General features: G+C 45.5%; 2 protein-coding genes across 2 annotated transcripts in view; one reads left to right on the forward strand and one right to left on the reverse strand.

Moving 5' to 3' along the window:
• The window catches only part of LOC119443020 (neurofilament medium polypeptide-like), a 180524-nt gene that overhangs the window by 141657 nt on the left and 16752 nt on the right, over window positions 1-22115 (reverse strand). The window lies entirely within an intron of this gene.
• LOC119443018 (uncharacterized) overlaps window positions 9201-22115 on the forward strand; it is an 89840-nt gene continuing 76925 nt past the window's right edge. The window contains exons 1-3 of the mRNA XM_049662537.1: window positions 9201-10096; window positions 12177-12421; window positions 21101-21419. Coding sequence (XP_049518494.1) covers window positions 9290-10096; window positions 12177-12421; window positions 21101-21419 — 1371 coding nt within the window. The 5' untranslated portion in view covers window positions 9201-9289. The remainder of the gene's footprint in view (window positions 10097-12176; window positions 12422-21100; window positions 21420-22115) is intronic.

Consider the following 22115-nt stretch of genomic DNA (forward strand, 5'->3'; position numbering starts at 1 on the left):
AGGTTCATTTACCAGTGAACCATATTCTAATAAAATAGGAGTTCCGCAGGGAGCTGTCATCTCCCCAACGTTGTTAATATAACAATGCGTCCACTTGCGTATCTTCTAAAGGAGGTACACTCCATCTCGGCGGGAATCTACGCTGACGATATTACAATATGGTCTAACGCACAAGATATCCCTCTGTAACAACAGCAGCTCCAGAGAGGGTTAGACGTTATCACCAATTTCCTTGACAGACAGGGTCTCGAAGTTTCACCAGAAAAAACTGAGTTTGTAGTGTTTCTTAAGCCTGTATACAAACTACAGAAAACCCCCAACAATTTATTCGAGATAAAATTCAACTTCATATTCGGAACACATGCATCCAGCGCAATGAACACATCAAGATTCTGGGTATCATATACCAACAAAACGCAAAGTCCACGCAATGGGTAGAAAAAACGTTGCGCACGACAAGACAAACAACAAGGGTGCTGCGAAAGCTTACAAGCAGTACATGGGGCCTAAACGAAGGTCAAATCAAACGACTCGCACAAGCGCTGGTCCGCTCAAGGTTCCTCTATGGCCTACCTTTCCTTCCAATCACGCCGACCCAGCTCAACACAGTTGAAAGCATTAACAAATCGTGCATCCGGATCGCTACAGGGCTGCCGAAGTACGCAAGGGTCGAAGATCTCTACGGAACAGGTCTACTTCTCCCAATAGGCAACTACGTAGAACCTACACTGCAAGCCCAGATTGAGCGCCTCAAACTGACCCGTGCATGAAGAGCCATCAGAAGCGACATAGGTGTTTGTAACGAAGACCTACCTAAAATTCTGCCCACCACTCCTCCATGGGAAGATATCACAGTGACAGATAACCGTCCACTTCCGAAGCATGTGAATAAAGCCTCGGACAAAGAGAGGAGGGAATACTATGCTCAAAGCATAGGCTGAAAGTTTTCATTTTTACGGGGGGAGGGGGCTGGGGCCTGACCAGCTTTTCGAACCTCACCGGTGTAAGCATATATATATATATATATATATATATATATATATATATATATATATATATATATATATATATATATATATATATGTTACCTTTGATAACAGTTACACTGGAAACTTCGTGTGACCTCAAAAGATTGTTCACTGAAAGGACGAGCTTATATGAATATTTGCAAGACCTCAGAGTAGGAGACAATTCAGTTTTACAGCCTAACCTAAGTCCCCTCGCACCGCCAAGAGACTGGCGTCTCTTGGTTGAGCCATGCGACAAGCGGCTTCAGTTAAACACGTTAGGGAGATACATGTGTTTTGTGCGTATTACGTAGCACAAGTGCACATCTACGAAAAAGCAATGTAACGCCTTGTAAAAGATTTAATACAATAGGTACAATCAAGGGAAATTTTTTCCTGACGAAAGGTCAGTTATTGAGAAGATGAGACATAACATATATAAACATTAAACAATATATAACAATTTCCGAACACAACTTATGACTAGAATTATTAGCATAAGTATAATGTGATTCCATAACGCCATAGTTTCATTACATGACAAAGCATGCCTTATGCCACAGGTTTCGTTTATTTTCCGTAGGTAGAACAAAGGATTATAGAGTAAAAATTATCAGGTGCCCAAATAAATATATTAACAAATAAATAAATAAGACAGCGATATCTCAAAAGCGCGAAAGGACTCGATAGCAAATATAGGAACAACGTGGATTGTGTTATTGAGCGGCAAATGCAGCATACGACGAATAAAAAATAAGGAAAATGCACAGATAGACTAGGGAGTTTTACAAATAGCGCAACCACACGCCTTTTCTTACCCAAATGCCCTCACTCTGCTTGCGCTGTTATGGACCCCATTTTCGTTCCTTTGTATAACTTTTTGCGTTGTTTTCTGAGCCAGGTAGTTTGCTTTGATTTGTGAGTTGGTGTCTTTCTCTCTCCTATTAAAGACATCAGTTCTTTGTCTGAAGCGATGATTTCACCATCATTGAAAAAGTGTTCGTTCGGGCACTTGATCTGGAAATGAAGTCGTCGGCAATCTTAATCAAATTGATTTTGCGGGAGAGTTCTTTGTGGGCATGAAAAAATTGCCAGATGGTTCAAGGGCTTGTCCAGTCGTCGACCGCAAGTACATTTTCAGTCGCCGAAGGCAAGAAAAGGACCTCTTGGATGTGGTCGACGAGACCGCGGTATGGCCAACGCAATTTTTTTAGCTTGGCCATTTCCAGCAAAAGGTTTCGCAGGTGTTCGCCCTTGCCCCCCGTAAACATGTGCACGACGTCCCCAAATGTGTGCAATGATGCCGACCTTTGCTGGCTTAAAATGTCAATCAGCATATCTCTGTGCATAATCAGGCGTCCTGGTTCAAGGTCGTCACCGGTCGTATACATGCTTCGTCTTCCTTCTCTATGGCAAGCTGCTCAATGTGGGACTTATGCTGCCACATATCAGGTGGGTACCTGTTGTTTAACGAAGACAGCACTGTGTCAAGTACTTCATAGAACCTCTGGCGGTACATGTCACTCGCTGATGGAAACACGTGAGCTGAGGAACCTTCTTGATAACGACGTGGAGTCTGCTTTCGCCTAGCGGCTAGAACACACGGGTCCTGAAACTCTCGGCTCAGCTGGCGAATGTAGAAGGCATACAGCACGCGCTGTATGCCGACGACGTTACCATCTGGGATAAACAGGGATCGGGTAGGAGACATTGAAGCCGACCTGCAGCAAGCGGCGGAGATCGTGGACGCCTACGCCCGCCGCTGTGGCCTTCAATGTTCCCCTGCCAAACCGGAATTTGTGCACATTCACCACTCGCCAAAGTGCACTACCAAAATTGAAATGTCCCTAGCAAACGGACCCATCCCAGAACACGATGAGATCAGAGTACTGGGTCTCTTTATTCATAAACACCACCGAGTCGACACAACACTGACCAAACTGCACAGGGTGGGGGACCTGGTGTTCCGCATGGTCCGCCGGGTCTCCAATAAACGCGGAGAGTTACGGTGCAAAGACGCCTTGCGGCTGGCGCACGCATTCGTAACCAGTCGAGTCTTGTACTCCTTACCTCCACCTACGCAAGTTTGACGTGAACGCCCTCGAGGTGGTTCTCCGCAAAATTTACAAGCGTGCTCTCGACATCCCGGTCAACACGTCCAACCAGCGCCTCCTGGGCCTGGGAATGGTCAACATCTTCGCGGAGCTCCGAGAAGCACGCTTGATGAACCACTACACAAGACTCTCAAAGACGCCGTCGGGTCGCCGCCTTCTTGCCCGATTACACATGCAACACTAACGGAAGAGCGCGTGCGCATCCCCGAAATCTGGAGATGCGCCCTGCACGTGCGCCCTCTTCCGGCCAACATGACACGAGACGTCCATAGTGGCCGGCGCCGCGCGCGGGCGGAAGCCTTGGCACGCCACTATGCGAACAAACATGGAGTATTCTACGTGGACGACTCTGGTCCACACCATGGGGGTTGGTACACGGCCGCAGTCGTCTATCAAAAGACCGCGGTGAACGGCCTTACATTCAAAGCACAAGACATAACACATGCGGAAGAGGTGGCCATCGCGCTCGCCGCCGCAGATCAGGACTCGCGGGTCATCATCACCGACTTGCGAGGGGCCTGCAGGAACATCGAAAAGGGCTTTATACCCTATTTTGCGTACCGCATACTTAAAAACAGCGATTATCTCGGGGCCCCCGCGTCCGGCACGATAATATGGACTCCCGCGCACGCGGGTCTCGAGGGCAACGAAGCAGCTGACGCCACTGCCCGCGCGCTTACTCTCCGGGCATCACCCTCGCCTCCCCTCGATGCGGACTCCGAACCCAATCCGGCTTTTACCTTTAAGGAAATCACCCAACATTACCAATTCGGCCACGCAATCTTTCCTAAGCCCTGTAAGGGCCTCACGAAGGCGGAGGAGCGTTTACACCTTCGCCTCTATACTAAAACACTGCTTAAACAGTCCTAAAACATTTCGACCCTGCTTGCACAGGGAAGTGTCCACACTGTGGGGAAAAGTCTTCGGACATTTTCCACATGGTGTGGCCATGCCAATCCACTCCGCACCTTCCCCCTATACCCAACCCTACCCGGGAGGACTGGGAGGCGGCCCTGCTCGGCTGCTCCGACCTGGCGAGCCAGAAGGCCCTGCAGCTCACTGTAAAATAATTTACGCCCTTAAAAGTGAAAAAGGGTGTAAATGTGTTATAACTCACCCCCTTAGGGTGTGATTTATATAAGAAACACCCTAAGGGCGTGAGTTATAGACATATTTACACCCTTTTTAAGAAACACCCTAATGGTGTGAGTTATACACATTTACACCCTTTTCACTTTTAAGGGTGTAAATTATTTTACAGTGTGGTCGTGCGTGCCCAAGCCGCGGCTATAGCCAATGGGCTCCTGTAATGAGAAGCCCACCTAGTGTTTATAAGGAACGTCCCTTAAAGATCGGTCCACACTCCCTGTCATTACTTCGGCCAATAAAGTTTTTCAGCCAGTCAGTCCGTCAGTCCTCAACTTCTTCTTTCCTGCCTCTGCCATACATATGTGGGTCACGCGCTTCATTTTGGAGTTAATCTGCGCCGAGTTCAAGCTTGGGCCCATAGAGTTTCATATTACTATTAGAAACTCTATGCTTGGGCCATCCGAGATGGCTGGTCCCTTCGCGTGCGCTGTATCCCCGCGCGCCTAGCGTTATGTTTCTGCTGGTGCTCATACGGTGGAAAATGCGCTTCCTTTTCAGCGTCAGACCGGTTCTGGCGAAGTACCGATAAGCGAGGTGCCCACTATTGGTTTTGTCGTTGGTGCTCATGCTGCGTTTGTAGCCGGTGCACATTGCAACGTCCGCAGCCGTGGTAGAAGCGAGCTCGACGGCTGTTTTTTGTTTCTCCTTTTATTGCGACAGCAATTGTATCGACACCCCAGGCAAATTTTCGCTGTCGTCGTCGCCGTGATATTCCGTATAAAGTCCAAAAGTCATAGGAGTGAGCGACCCATACACTGTGGGTGCGAGAAAAAGCCCATAACACTGAGCCGAAAAGGATGGCGGCTTGATGGACATTATCTTCCAACGCGCTCAATATTCGGTTTACTTGGAGGTCACGTGATCAAATGCACGCATGGGGAGGAGAGCACGCGTCTTCTCATCTAGCCCTGCAGCTGCAAATTACTGTGTGCGGTTGACGCTTACGCGGCCCGCGTGCCGTATCCATTTGTTGGTAATCATTGGGGGTGCAGTGATCAAGGGCGAGCGGGGATGGCTGCTAACTTCATGCGCGCTGTCTTCCTTCTTAGGCTGTTTTTCCGCGCCCCAAGTGTTGCAGATCGCATAGCCTAAGTTAAGAGACAGAGGTAATTGGAGATCGCTGACAGAAGCCGTCCTGTAGTGGACACAAAATATGCATATGATGATGAAGAATCTAATTTTTGGAGTCGCGGTGAATCGCATGGCTGTACGAACCGTTCGCCCCGGCTGCCGGCGTTCATCATAATGCCAGCGTTGTGATAGTGACTGCTCGTGGTCATCCAGCGGGATATTTACAGGTTTACATGGCCCGTGCATCGCACGATGTTTGTTATTTTATATGTGAGTAAATGTTACTACAATTCATATAGGCGATATAACCAACGTACAGACTCGTGTGAGAGCCACACTTTTTTGCCGCAATTTTGACGAGCCTTACAAGCGACCGGGTCATTTTATCTTTTTCCAACTACGAGTATGAAATCCGACGGAAACCTCCACGATCGCATCATCTCCCCATCTATAGTCGTGTACAACTTTAGAAGGCAGCGGCATTTGCCCCTCAAAGGCGGATGCACACGAGCATCCACCAATGGGTGTGTACTCTAGACTGACGTCATGAGCCGGGCGGCCTGTGACCCCACCGACAGAGGACTTGGCAGCCCGCGCTTCGAGTTGAGCCGAGTCGCGTCAACGGGCCTATTTCTTTAGTCGCGGTACGATAGCCACCGTAGTCGCGGTGGAAATCAGCTGCTGTGCTTCAGTGGTCAGGGCGGGGCGCCTCTCCTGTCTTCTTAAGTTCTTATAACCGACTATTTTATATAGTTGCGACGCGCGAAAGTACGCTGCGCGAGAAAATTCGCAGTGGAACGCGATATCGCGCTGAACGCGATTGCTTCTCGGCTGGATTAAAAAAATATATATATTTGCTTTCAAGTTGGTGGTGCGGCTCTTACACGGATTTATACGAGAAGAATCTCTTTCGTGTAATTGTCTTATGCTTCGCTATCATTAATATTGCTTCGCCTTTCCGGCAAAACTGCAGCCTCTTCTTCTTTTTTTTTTTCTGAGTCCTAATAGAAGCTCTGCTGTGTATGACTGCTATTGATTCTGATTTCGAGTGTATCCGGCTTGGCCTCACTTCGGTTACTAAGTTAACTATATATATATTTATGGCCTCTGCATGTACGTTGCGATGTTTCCATCTCCAATGAATGTTGTAAATTATTATAAGTTTTTTTTAATGAGTCGCTAGCATTACCTACTGGAAAGAGAAGCAATGCTGACACACGTATCATTCACGTGTATTTCACACACCGTTGATAAGAGACTCTGCCGAAGGGGTCACTGAACTCTGCAGGTCTTTTTCAGTGTCAAAAAAGTGCAAAGCAATCTGTAGCGAGTTGAACATACAGCAACATATTGATTCTCTAGACATAGGCTATCCATATCATTAGAAATAATTGCTAGTTGGCTACCTCTTTCTCTTTGAAAATATAAATTTTGTCATGTGTACAAATTGAAATATAATGTGTCTGTGCATGGTGTTTCACACTGGAAATTAAAATAACATGTTGAAGTGAAAAAATACGGATGAGGGAGCCACCGTTGGTGCTTCTAATGCGTTTGTTTTGCTATTGCCAGGATTTTCAGAAATAAAGCGAAAGTAAGAATTAAAGCCGTGCACGTCCGCGTCAACAATGATGCAGTTAGCTTTTCGCCACAATAACATTTTAAGGGAAAATGTAGAGAGGCAACTCAAAAGAAACCATAAACGGTTTGGGTACCAGGACTCTGGTACTGACATTTTAGAAGCGGGGGGGGGGGGGGGGGGGGGGGGCTCGAGCCCCGGAGTCCCCCCCCCCCCCGTAGTCGGCGCCTATGACTCAAAGGCATACGCAGTACTTCAAAAGCTTATCCGAAGAAGAAGAAATTATCTACACGGACGCCTCGTGCACTCTGGAAGGGTTCAACACTGGGGCGTTTTTGAACTTCAGCACCAGGTGAAGCATCGTCATTCGAACTCTATCACACAACCATGCTTGCTACCCGAAGCAGCCGAAGGGTACGCTATTGCGGAAGCATTATAACTTATTACACTCAAACAGACTCCTCGCCAAAAGATATCCAGGTCTTCACAGACTCTCAGCAAGTAATACAAACACTCCAAACACGAAGGAAGTTACCGGCATACGCCAGGTTCATCCTCAGCCAAGCCTCCCGACTACAAGATCGATCCATGCGAGTAAGAATCCACTGGATTCCTGGACACACTAATATTCCGGGGAACGAGCAAGTTCATCAGCGAGCCTTGCAGCATCAAAGCAAGGAACAACTCGGAGATGACAGTTCGAAGCAGTCCGAAACGTCCATCCAAGGCGACGCTTATGAAGCCAACTACAGAGCGAAAGTGCACCGCCGGCGAGAATTAAGAGCTAAGTTAGCAGACGCAACAAAACACACAGCCCTACCACTAAGGTCCACCCGCCTCTACGACGTCATACTAAGAAGACTACAAACTGGAAGCTTCGTTACAATCTCAGTACTTCACCAGATGTACCCGACTAAATACTCCGACCCTGCCTACTGCCAAGCCCGTGCAACCACGGAGCATATCCTCTGGGTATGCCCAATTCATAACTCAAGCCGAGCCACTTTTATAACAAGAGCCCAAACTACGCTACCAAACCTGCAGCAAAACATGCAGGAAACCGCCCACTGGATACTCGAAGATCCGCTCCGCTCGTCGAGCCAGACTGAACATGTGGCGCAAAGCCTTGCGCACTGTGGCCATCCCCTGTCCAGCCCCCACAAGCTACACATTTGTTTATAAGCGTTTTTCGACCATAGTGCTGACGCCGACAAGCGAGAGCACGCTGTATATAATCAAATAAAGTTTTATTCAATTCAATTACCGCGACGGAGAAGACGTTTTGTGCGTGTGCATGGAAAAGGGATCGCCCTCATGACAACCCCCCTCCCCCCCTTATTTGGAACCGCCACTAGCCCTCGACTTGCTGTCACATCAAGCCTTTTACTTTTATCCATGTCGCTCTTTCTGCATCTGCGTCATAAAACTTCCTGTTCCGTGGGAAAGGGGGAAGGGAGGGCAGTGGTGCACCGACGGGGGGGAGGGGGTTCTAACTCCCCGTTGAGGCCGAGTTAGCCCCCCCCCCCCCCCAAACACACACACACACACACACACACACACACACACACACACACACACACACACACACACACACACACACACACACACACACACACACACACACACACACACACACACACACACACACACACACACACACACCACGCGTCCAGTCCAACGTGTACCTTCTGTGCTCTGTTCACATTGTCATTACAATTCAGAAGGTGGCTTGAGGTACAATTTTCCTGATTAACAAAAACACTCTATCATTGTCTTGTATTTATTCATTCACTCTTAAATTACTTTGAGTAAAACGCTGAAAAAATAAACATCGTCATCATCCTTGGTGTCATTATTATTATAATCATTGGGCATTTTATTTGCTGTTGCATTCACCTGGCTAAAGCAAGGAAATTGCATATTATGCAAAGTGCTTGATCCCCCCCCCCCCCCCCCCCCCCCCCCCCGCCCCTCCCTGGCAGAAATCCTGGGTGCGCTATTGAGGGAGGGGGATTGTCAGAAAATTTAGATTGGAGGGGGGGTTCCGCCGCCCTCTGTTCTGCCTAAGCATTTTCGTCCTCCGCTTTAAAAAAAAGTCCGCAGTGGGCGATAGTTTGTCACTAAAACAAAGCTTCAAACGCATCCGAACACAACGGCCCGGTTGTCGATGCGTCATATCACGTCAAAGAAAATAAAAAAAAAACAGGAACAAAATTGATGTAACGCGACACGACAAGTGTATCCCAATTGTATCCCTCCGCGCCTATCGCGCGGCGCAGCAACTGGCACACCGGGCAGAAAGCCTTATGCTTTTTGGCGCGAGCTGCGAACTTCGTAGCCACAGCCTTTCGAACAGATTATAAGCAGCTATGAGGCGGAAGAAGGCACACTTAATGAGCAAGGCTCAAAAACTTGCAAGAGTGGCACGTCTGTCGGCTGCACGGGCAGCGCAACGACAAACGGCAGAAGAAGACGGCCAAGAAGAACCGCCAGAAACCGACGGCGCCGACGGAACCACCGAGTCGCCATGTTCTCCCGGCACCGACAAACAAGCAGCGGCCGAGGAGGAGACTTCTCCCCGTTCTCCTCCTCCAGGCGATGTTGGCGACGCCAGCGCTGCCAACGCTTCGGAGGCGTCGCGTCGCGAAGCAGGCGAAACTCCAGCTGCCAAGATGGCGACCCCCACAAACATTTCCCGTGTCTTCGACATCGACAAGGATGATCCCGACTCGTGGTGCACCGTGGGCCTCGTTACTAACAGCGAGTGTCACCAGACCATCCTGACGACTGATACGGGCATAAAAAGCTTCTGCGACTTGCCTGCAGACGAGCAGGCCGCGATAACCTCCCGCCTCGGCACCGACGATGTGCAGACCGTCTGCTTCCACCATCGGAGGTTCTATCTGTACGCTGAGAGACACAAACAAGGATGCCTCGATCGGTTTCTTCTACATAATGGTGATCAACCGCTGGATGGTCACATCAAGGTGACGAATCAGTTAGCTGAATCGTGCCGCGACATCGTGGAGCTAGAAGAAGGGGAGCGACTGTGCAAACTGTGCGTCTGTGAGATCAAAAACAAGCAGGACTCTTCTAGTGATGCGCCGCCGAGACGCAGCTCTTTCGCTTTCATCCTTAACTCGAAGAAGTACCAGGATCGAGCCAAGAGGATTGATGTGAGTTGGCAGCATGCCTACGGTATTTCTATGATTGCGCCTACCCCCGTGTTTACGTTCTGCTGCAAGGCAATCTGATAGCAGATTACTGCGGCGTAGTTCGTCTAGTGCCGCTGTGTAGCGTCCTTCCTGATATTTAATTGTACTGCGCTTCGCGTTCAACGTTGGTGTAAACCATGCCATGAAATGATCTTGGTTCACTAGATTTCAGTTGGGGCCTTGCTCATAATGTAGCTGTAAGTGTATACAGCGTTCATGTGGCGTTCAAACTGTACATTTAGAATGACGGAAATGCACTTAACCCTTTCAGCCCTGCATTTTTTCTAACGTTCAGAACTTTTTTTTCCTCGTTTTGTTATAATTTACTACTGCCTAAGAAACCCAAAAATATTTATTATATTCGGAGTACCACATAAGTATGAGATATGGCGTCATGTCCTATATATAGGACACCAGGGCTTAGTGGTTGTAGAAAGCAATTCAAAGTATTTCGAAGTTGCATGTTATTCTCAGCTGTGTCACAGATTTAAATGTAGCAAAACTTGCATGATGGCAATTTGATGGTGGTTCTTGTGTGTCAAAGGCCTCAAAAATATTCTACGTGCTTGTTATACATGGCTCATCATTACACTTGAATGGCCCCTATCTACTTGATAGTCGCTTTATCGGATGTATTTTCATCATAGCTGGTCAATTCTTCTACTATACAGAGATTACTGCTCCCCAAGCCTGCAAAAGCAAACAATATCCCGTTTTTCATCGTCTTCTACCTCCAACACGCAGACTTTCTTCATCATTGCACTTGAATGGCCTCCATCTACTTGATAGTCGCTTTGTAGGATGTATTTTTGTCATAGATGACTAAATCTTCATCTATTGTGCAGCAATTACTGCTCCCCAAGCCTGTAAGAGCAAACTGTGTGTAGCGCCCACTGACGGCACAACGCTAAAGTCGGCGCTTTCGGGCGGCACCTTGGTGCCGGCTGCTAAAGACAATGAAAATAAAGTTGGGCGGTGCTTGCTCGATGCGTAAGCATGACACGCGCTAGTTCATTCTAAAAGCCTGCTCCGATGGACCTCTTGTTCTGGCGCTCCGCTGCGACCCCTCGGTTGTTGTTGTTGCCTCGGTTCCGGACATGTCTATCCTGGTTTTCATCATCATCGTCTTCTACCTCCAATAAGCATACTTTCTTCACCATTGCACTTGAATGGCCTCCATCTAGTTGATAGTCACTTTGTAGGATGTATTTTCGTCATAGAAGGCGAATTCTTCGTCTACTGTGCAGAAATTACTGCTCCCTTAGCCTGCAAAAGCAAACTGTATATCCTGCTTTTCATCGTCATCTACCTCAAGCACGTCCTATAGTGGAGCAAACTTATTTGGGTCCCTGATACACAGACATTTCGCTATAGAAGTCCCCTTACCCCTTAAAATAGCAGTTCAGGTTGGCTTAGCGCCTCTGGAATAACAACACAATAAATTGGAAGCTGTTACAAGCAACAGCGTCTTCATTGTACATTCAACTCATGTAGTGCCTTTGACAAACACTGAGCCCTGGTGTCCTACATTTAGGACACGCAGATCACGGCGTGCTGTGGGCTATGCTCAAATAACAGGCAAAACTTCCCGACATAAATACACGCCTAAGCATATCAGAAACAACACACAAAATTATGACTGCTACCGAGACAATAGGTATTGATTAAAATGTTATCAAAAGACGTGGATACTGCTGCAGTCGTGTTTCTTCCTTTCCGACATTTTGATTTCACCTCTAGGACTTTCTGAGGAAGACAAGGATGAAGAAACTGTCGTGTATGCTGGCAGAGGTTATGGAGAATAGCTCAAATTCTTTTTTGAGTATGGTAACCGTTTGCGTCACGATTTAGAACAATTTCTCTTCGTGTCCTTTTTATAGGACACCAGGACCGAAAGGATTAATTTGTCAATGTTGCTTGCTTCTTGGTTGTACTGAGACAAAGTGATGAAAAGAACGCAGTTACAAATAAATGTCTAGCTGCCCACTTGTGTCAGTCACATCGTCTCTGTGAAATACACAAGGTTTGTATTTCTTTGCAGGACATTGTGACCCGATGTTCCGTAGGTGTTATGACACGTTCCTTGTGCCACATGACCACAGACACTTTTGGCGAGTCTGTCACTGACTTCACTTCTTTGACTTATGGCACTGCAAGGGCCCTGGTTTCTCGCATCGGTCGAACATTTGAAAACATCTGTATGCACCATGAGCGGCTCTACCTCGAGGGTTATGGTGCACCGTGTTTCGACCCGGAGAACAAACACAACAGTCAAGTCTCATCAGGGTATGCACTGTTGTCTCTTTTCCTTTTAAATTGTATTTCTTGCAGATGCTTGAACATATTTGATTTTATTGGGGCTTTTATGAGGAGTGACATCAAGGCACCTTAAAAGGGTTCCTGCACCAGTTGCCTTTGACATCATAGATTTTGAAAATGTCTGCTCAGGGTTAGTTCAATGTTTAGTGATCAGAAAAATTATCATACTTACTTGAACTTCAGAGCCAGTACTTGAAAATCATAAGATAAAGAAAAACGTTTCCTCGAATGTTATGTCCAGTCAGCTGTATATTCTTATGCATGCTATGGTAGTTGCAAATGTTTACATTATTACATGGCACATCGGAAGCTCACTTTCCTGATATAAACTTGCTCGCCGTTGTCATTTACAGTGATACATTGGTGGCAGGGACATCATATCTGTCAATGTATCGATGTAGATGGCTGTGTTACTCAAGCACAATGTGCTGTTTTCAGTTTTCTCCATTGGTTTAGAAATGCAGTGAGAATGGAGGGGATCATCTTAGAAAGGGTATTCTCCTGCATACCATTCGGCGACTTCCTATTGCGACTATTCATTCGACCAGTTTTTATTAATGACTACCTATCTACCAGTGTTTAGTAATGTGTGTTTGGGACAGTACCTGTAAGGTTTCGCAAACGTGCTTTCTTAAACACCCGTTTGGTGTGGTGGCATAGCTGTGGTCCGCGAATGAATTTTTGAAGCTGACATCAATGCTTGCTTGCAACTTGTGTGTAAAATCCTTGAATGGCATTTTTAACTGTGAGTCAACACCCAAATTTTGACTGACACTTTGTTGAAAAATATAAGCTTATAATAATAAATGTTGTTTAATAAATACAGTACATTGTATTCAAAATCAAGAGAGCTCTTCAGCTTGATAACTTTCAGCAAATTCTACATAATAATCCGGCAGAACCCATCCCACGATAAATGTTGAAATTAATGCGATTATCATTGAAGTAATGTAGCGACCCACGGTATTACCACCGCTGAAACACCTCATGTTTGAAGCGTGTGCAGCTAGGCTCCTCTCTAATGCTTCTAAGGCATCACCCTCAAGTCCATGCGATGGCGCATGTATGGATATTTCTGCAGACAAAGATTGTTTGAATATATATGACGCATGTTCGATTCTGCCCAGTACCGAGAAATTTTGGAGGATATTTTAATGCAATTAGTATTTTTAGGATATTTCACACACTTTCCAATGTCTGTTCACCTATCTGTCAATAACTGTTTTCATGCCAGCTTGGGTAACGGGGTAGTTCATGATATAATGGGTAGAGCATTGGGCTGCAATGTTGATTAATCCGGGTTTGTAACAAACCGTCCGACCAACTTGGGAATGTGTTACTGGGTATGTACCTCTGACGCCAACTTGGGTCACTGGGTATGTGCCACTGAGTTTGTGCCACTCTTCAATGACAAAAAAATTCCCAAAACAAATTATTATTTTTTTGTCATAGACAGAATCGAACATGCGTTATACACATTCAGACAATCTTATCTGATTTTACACATGCACAATGCACAGACATTGTGGTGGTGTTGCTATATGGTGCAGCGTGTCCAGGGAGAAGCCCGACTGCATACACTCATACGTGATGCTTTTTGGCAGTGGCAGTATGGTGTGTTGCTACGTTGTTTCAATGCTAATTGCATTAACCTCAACATTCATTGTGAGATGGGCTCTGCCAGAATTTCATTCTTCATTGTAGAGCAGCACATACACAGTAGCAGGGGCCCAGTGACCCAAGTTTTTCCGACGATTTGTTTTGAACTTGGTTCCCTCAACACAGCAGCCGATGCTCTACCCATGAGACCATGGAAATACCCAGTGACCCAAGTTCGCATTAAAGAGGTTGGATGTAGACAGACAGACATATTGCAGACTGAGTGAAGTTCCTAAAAAATGCTAATCGGGTAAAAAAAATCCTTTGAAATTTCTATGGTGCTGGGTGGAATCGAACCCGTTCTTCAAGCACAGCAGCCTGACGCTTTAGTGTGCTTTGCCATGAATGTGCACAGGAAGTGAGAGAATAATTGTCGCGTGCACCAGCACACCACGTGTCTTGGAGGCCATGCAAAGTCATCCTAGCGCTGCTGCTACAGGGCACAACATGTTCAGAGAGAAGTGCGATGGGGGAGCTCGCCTGCATCTCGGCGGTGGCAAAACAGTGTGTTGCTACGTTGCTTCTAATGCTAATAACAATAATGTCAACATTCGTTATGGGATAGGTGCTGGAAAAATTTTTTAAACTAAAACTGGTCATGCTGGGCAGAGCAGGCTATGTTAAAGGGGCCCTGAACCACTCCTCTGGCTTCATGAAATAACATAGTCCGTGGGTAGCATACACTGCTGTGAACATCTCATTCAAGTTTTGCTGTTCGTACGTGGTGTGTGGCGCTTGCAAGTGGAGCGCGAAGTCACCTTCCTCTCAAACACTCTTTTCAACAGAAGCCATGAGCCTCACTCTTTTCTGGATGCTTTATTTCATAATAAAGCGGATTCCCATATGCAGCTGCTATTGGTCGCTGCGGTTGGCTACACCACGGTTGCCGCGTTGTGCCGCCATGAGTCTACTGGCTAAGCGCACTGCAGCTAGCTGAGGACAATCGCATTTGGCTTACATTTAGTGCGTCGTAGGCACTAAAATCAGAAGTCGTGGCGTCTACATTAAAATAGAAAATTAAATTTGAATTGCGTGCCACGGTGACATTTCGAAGGCGGAGCGTTGTGGCCACTCCCCACTCCGCCGTAGCCTTCGCAGTGCAAGGCATTGAACAAGGAACGGGAGCACAGTGTGGAGGCCATGTTTGATTGCCAATTCCGCTTCTGCTGAATGCATTGAAGTACTTTTGCGGCAAAGTATTTCTGAAATAGCCTATTTTCACTTGAAATGCCTTTCTTCACTTCGATAAAAAGTAGTTCAGGGCCCCTTTAAGCAAATTTTACAAGCTGAGTGCTTGTTGGGTTAGGTTGTTGTATTTACTTGAAAGTAGGTCGAACAACCTAAATATTGAACTCGCTGAGAAATTCAAAGCTATAATGAATATATAGGACGACCATCTCTATCGCGACCTGAAGAACGCGATACCGCATGCAGGCGGAAATAACTGTACGGTTATGTGGGGCCAACAAAAAGAGGAATGTTGCCACATGGCCCATCAGAATGCATTGTACGAGACTAAAGCGACATACTCGCGGTGTCGCAGTGTACACAACTCGCGAGCCTTATTTTTTGCAGGCAAATGAAGCGTTACGCGCCTGACAAAACGTGTTGCGTCCACTTATCTTCTGCCCCTCGTGCCTTCTGCCTCCCCGTACCATGCCATAAGATACATATCTCAAGATTAAACAACGCTTGCCATGCAGAACACTCGCAGTACGTGTGCAGAATTTTTGCACGTTGTTTGTTCGTCATGATGAGCTGCTTGCACTGCCCGCTTTTGAGGGCGAGCACGTGCATGCGTATGTTGACCACCTCATTCAAGTTCAGCCACTCCAAACAATGGCCGAGTTTATGCTAAAGAAAGTCCTGCCGCGACGCGTTTGATGCTCACAAATATCTTCACCAGTTGGATCAAAGTACTGGCCAAGCTGATGAAAAGCAAAGGCTGGCACACATCTGAAATCTTGGTTACAAACGGCCTGCACATCGCATCGGCATGTTCTTCACTTCGGTAAATGGAAAATGTGTTATTGCTTCACGTGAGCAAATATGCGTGCACTAGAGCAGGACAATGAAAGGCTACTTCAGCAACACAAGTGACAAAAAAAAAAGAAATAAGAGAGAGAACAGGGACGGCCATCGCGAGAGACTGCTTGCTCAAACGCTACCACTGCGTACAAGTGAGAAGTGGCATGAGCGTGCACGTCTTGCCCATTAAATTTAGTTGAAGTGGTGGCTACTAGTGAGGTTGCTTACCGGAAAAAGGCTCATTGCGCCACTGCTGCATCACAACATAGTTTCGGTGGTGTGAAATTTTTCAAGCTACCATGCAATACAATGCCAATTGTGGCGCTGCTGCATTCATTGGCCGCATTCGTTCAGGGTGTTACAGCCAGCGAGACTGCCATTGTGACAGCTGACTTAATCAAATTGATTCATATTTTTATGCACCGACCGTGAGGCGTGCGTGAGGCGACAATTAGGGTGGCCATGCTGGCTTTGTATAGCATGATCAACACAACAGTTTTATGCATCGAGGGCTGATGCGTGGTGGTGTTCTGCAGACAAAAAGGTGATCAGTGTCCACCATATTTATTCTTGTTGCTTTCTTGCAACTTTATTACTTGCACCATATTACCTTTTTTGTTTTCAAGAGAATTTGAGGTCGTTGAATTTAACATCGGACATTATAACCACAGGCATAGTGATCGAGTATTAGACCCTGGTTCATGCTCTTCATCAACTATTTCTTTGGTAAAGCTCGTGGTAAAAAAGTTGAACGCGAAGGTACAAGTGGTCTAGCCCTATACACCTTGTCCTGCGAGCGCATATTCAGCGGCGTAATAAAGAACATGACGTGCTTGCACCACTGATTATGGTTCATAAAACGAAATCAGAATGTGCGGAATATTGCACCTACAAAGCAGTCCTTTCTTAATGGGACATTAAAAAGAAAAATAATTTCAGTTGTACTAGTAAATTACCTATATAAATAACAGAAGAGCCCATCTTGCTCTGAGCCAAAAGAGATGCAAAAATGAAAGACAGGTGGCAATCCCGCCTTGGAGTTCCTGTCCTAGCTCGCCGTGACATCACAGATTTTGATGGTGACTGCTTGGGCCTAGATAACTGTTCATCGGTGGAGTTGTACTACATTCCATCCTAGAAGAGCAAAAGACTACTTAGCAAATTGCAAGAGCTTTTACAGGTTCACAACAACCCAAATACGAAAAAGTACTTTGAAATCTGTGGCGTCACGCTAGCGCTGGTGTTTTCGTGCAAAATTTAATAAGAGGAACTGTGACCTTCATTTGCTCTTCTAATAATCTACTTATTACCACAAAATTGAAAAGTGTTTCTCTTTATAGCGTCTCTTTAATATTCCTTGCGCAGTTTCGCACAGTGCCGCCGGTAGCATGTCCTTAATGTATGCTCGCCGCTGCTCTCGTGGCGTGCTGTGGTGAATAACTTACTTTGCTCCTAGTTCTTATGAGGAAATGATAATGTAAACTAAAGGGAACGCGAAAGTATAGCTTGTTTATCTGCATGTGCTTTGATGGAAACCTTACACTGCTCCAAATGCAGCAATAGGTGCTCCAAAAGTAGAGTTTGCCTGTTCCAATAGCTGCTCCAAAATGCTGATAGGGCATTCCCACCCCTGCTTTTAAAAAAACGAAAAGCTTTGAGCATGGAACAGCCTTATTTACCGTAAGTTAGGTTACTAAATCTCGCTAGTCTATGCCACTAGTGGCATCCTCATTGGAACTGCCAGAGAAGTCGTCTTTGTCAGATGCTTCGCATGCGTTCACGGCACCCTAACTGATATCGCCTTTGGTCCTGTCCAGTGTGTTGGATATGCAGCATTCCTTAAAGCCAGTTTGGAAATTATCCAGACTGGCTTTACGACAGGTGGGATGGAGGAACTCCGTTAGCTCCGTAAATTTGGTAGCTTTGTTCACGAATATAGGTCGAGATTCTTTGCTCATGAATATAGTTCGATAGCTCATTTCGGGTAACATTTTCCCAAAAGAAAAAAAGGTCGATCTATATTGGAGTAAATACGGTAGGTCAAAAAGCTTGCTACAGAATACTGTTTCGTCTTGAATGGGCTTTATTCCATGACCTGAGTTTTTATACTCAGAAAAGCAGCAGTCAGAACTAAATCTTCCTTTAATGTTCTCAGTAACCGAGAACGTTAAAGGAAGATTTAGTTCTTACTGCTGCTTTTCTTTTGCTTGAACTTAGCAGCAAGGTTGCGTTTGTCTGAACCATTCATTAAATCACTCATCATCTCCCAGTTTGTCTGGAATTAAAGGAGAAACTGCTGTCAGAATTGCACTTGATTGTAGAAGAAGAGACAGGGACCTATTTTGCTGTGTGTTGGTGGCTAAAAGTTCTGACAAACCAGGCAAACAATGGTGCAGAATATTTCATTAAACAAATAGGGGCCATGAAATGCAGTCTTGGTGCCAGGTATGAGGCAGAATGAAGCGATGGTAAGCTCTACATCTTCGTTTAATGTTCGGCTCTTTTAGTGCTTATTTCAGAAACATATTCTGTTGTGCTGCATTTTTTTTTTCTTCACTTGCGTTGGAGACTTGTTTTGCATTTTGCAATTTACTCTGTTGAGTTGCGTTTTGATGTTCACTTGCATTGTAACCGTGTTCCATACTAGTTTGCTTGTGCTTTCATTGTATTAAGTAAACCCCCCTTACTCAATGCCCTTTGGCCTGTAAAATAAATAAATAAATAAATAAATAAATTAAACACATAGATCACTGTATGTGATGCATTTTATTTTTAAAAAATCCCCCATTTGTGTCGCCCACTATCGTGCCACTCATATGTTATAAACTACCGTTCCAACAAGGAAAGAATAAAAGAAAAGCCTTTGTGTGGCTATGCATGTTTTTACCATAAATGCTTGACGATAATGTGTGTCTCTCTTTTTGGTGCAATTGCCAGCACCATGAATGTTTAACCACTCATGAAGATGTGAAGGTTTGTAGGTTGTTACACTCTTACACTCGGTGCATTTGCTGCAATGTCCTAACAAAATGTGAACATTTACCATGCTGCATGAATTGGTTGAATGTAAGCCAATACACTGTATATAAATATGACCTCATGGTACTGTTGAGTGCAGTCAAATCGAGGAAGCATATAATTAATGTCTCTTAAAGATCATCATAATCAAATTATTGTCCTCTTGATAATAAATGCCCTCTATGAATGTGTTACATCAAAGGAATTTTCCAAGCATCTGCGATATCATTGCGGCTTTTTACCAGTTCATTTGCGTTCAGTGTTCATTTATATTTAATCAGTTCATTTTACATAGCTTAAGTCTGTTAATATTTATAAAAACATTCTTGGAATCTATTCACAGGCACGTTGTGCAAGCTCAGCTGCCAGGAATTGTTGCAGTATGATGAAAATTTTACAGAACTGTGTGCAAACTCGAGCTGCTACCTTCGGCTTCTTTGATTCCTACATGATTTCAATCTGCTACGTCCTCCATAATGACCCAGGTCCATCACCATTTCTTATCAGAGATTTCGGTTATACACCATGAGTTGTAACGGGCTGCCCAGGGATCGTTGTGCTGCAATATGTTTTTGAAGGGGTTTACTAGCCAACGAGATGTCATGCAAAGAGGCAAGCCACTCTACCTGCAGGGGAGGCTATTGCCTCGAACAGCACCTGCAAGTGACATTCCTCTCCTTCCTTCTTCCATCAGAGTTAAGGGCCCACCTTGTTATTGCGATAGCAATTATGTGGTCGCTTGAAGCACATTCGTGCCGTTGTACTGATCTGCTATCGGCGGTGCAATCGTGGCTTGTGTGTGGAGGGTTAGAAGGCCTCCACATGTGTGTGGTGTGTGTTTGGCTCCAAAGATGATGAAGCCTAGTGGATGCTCTGCCATGCTCCGCTCTGCTGGCGTCAGGGCAGTGTTTTGGCATCTGCTGCTGGCATGAGCGTTGTCCACATTCATTAGCATTCCTGCGGAACAACTGTCTGTATACCGCACTGTGGTGCATACATTGGTCTGAGCAGAATAGACAGTAAATGTCAAGCTAAATCTATGGAATTCTTTTTTGGGGCACTGATGGATGTCCACGGTTTTCATTTGGTCTCATCTCGTGCACCATCAAAGCACAACGCCACTGGCGGAGGAATTACACCACTGTTTTGAGATGCCTTCTGCGCAGCATTGGAGCTTGATATAGCTTTTATTGCTTAGTCTTCGGGCAAAACTTCGAAATGTTTTTATTGCCATGACTCTGCCTTCAAGACTCCAGCTTCTCTGTATGTGTTTGTTTGCACTCCTAGACCATGAATGCCTTCTTTCTTTTCTTGCTGCTTGGTGTATCTGCAGAGGTGGTTCTGCGCACTTTGCGTTTCACAGGAGCCTCCTAGTTGTCCTTGCTGCTGCTCAATATTTGTACACTGCAGGTGGCATGTGTGCGATGTGAAAGCTTCACATGCATGATGTCATCTCGCTTGCAGCTGGAGTGGCTTCTTTAAGGAGAAGACGGTGCAGACCTTTCTATGAATTTTCAGCTGTCTCCACAATGTATTATACTCGCGGAATGAAACAAATCCATTTAAGGCTAACTACCTAATATGCAGACTTTTGTTTTTGCTGTCTCGAGTTTGTCTTACATCGGCACAATTTTGGCTCTTACACTTAGGTTACAGTTCCTACCCCCCTTAGCAACCAGGTGTATAGCGATGTGACATTGCACTCTCAAGTAATTTTGCTTATTCAATGTTATATACTTTAAAATTTCTCTGTCAAGTTTCATCCCGTGAGTATAGTACGTCTGGGTAATACTTCGTAGACACGATCGTCACCGTGTGATCAATGTGCTGCGATTGTTTGATTGTGATGCCCAAACCTGGTGAGGGACCTATTAAGTATTAAACACGAAAACCACGATGTTGTTCTATGATATATGATTTATGAGATCAAATTTCTCGCAGGCAAAAATGGCTTGTTCCTCGACGCTTCTCCCTTATTTGTCGTGGAAGATATCCACTGAGACCAGGCCGTACAGTCTGCTTGAAATGCCTGAGAACCATCCGCAGCAAGTACCCAGACATCGATGCCTTCTATAAGGAAGACGAAAAGGAAATCCAACTGAAATTAGAACAGTTAGCCGAAATAAAGCAAGAGGACACAAAGAGCGACCTACCGGACGTAAACACGCAGTCTGATGGTGAGAACTCCTCTCTAAAGGAGGACAGCAAGACCCGAGAGGGATGGAAATTGGACAGATTGGGGAGGAGGCGGCGGAACATTGTGAGTACTAAAGCAACCTTGTTTTTTTATTTATCTCTATTGATGTATTATTAACATGTTCACTTAGGTGTGGCTCATGGGTGGGTCACGGCAGTTATTCCTCCTACAAGGGCGTTCCTGCAGTGTGTAAGTAATGTCGTTGCTAGAAATCAAAAGAGAGAAAAAATTTGTGCCTCTGAATTGACGCGTTGTTGCGCCATCCCTTCGCAGCTTGAGGAAATTTCAAAGGAGCACAGCTCCCTGGTGTCTACCAGGCGGGTCACAACGCACCAGAAGAATATAACAAGTGACCCACCGGGGGGGTCATAGTGCACAGGAATCAAGACTTCAAAAAGTATTGCTGCAGCGAATGTGTTAAGTTCTGAAGATAACCTGGCAGACTTAAGACACATAAGGATGACATAATATTTTGAGTTTAAGATTTGCTTGTCCATCCTCATTCATCATCAGCCACCATTTTTCGATCAACCTTCTTGCTGGCTCTTTTCTTTTTGATATCAACTCTGTGGGATTATAACTATCTTGCATAAATTCCACTCAGAACATCAGCTGCAATATGATTTAAGTGCCATGAGATATTTTCATTTGCTGCACTGTATCGATGTTTGTTTCAAGAGACACTAAAGAAAAAAGTAAATTTGACTTTATCAATAAATTGTACTTCTGCAATGCCATAAAAGCCACTAAAGCATGAGG

Source organism: Dermacentor silvarum, chromosome 2 (genome assembly GCF_013339745.2).
Source record: "Dermacentor silvarum isolate Dsil-2018 chromosome 2, BIME_Dsil_1.4, whole genome shotgun sequence".
In the NCBI taxonomy this organism is placed as follows: Eukaryota; Metazoa; Arthropoda; class Arachnida; order Ixodida; family Ixodidae; genus Dermacentor; species Dermacentor silvarum.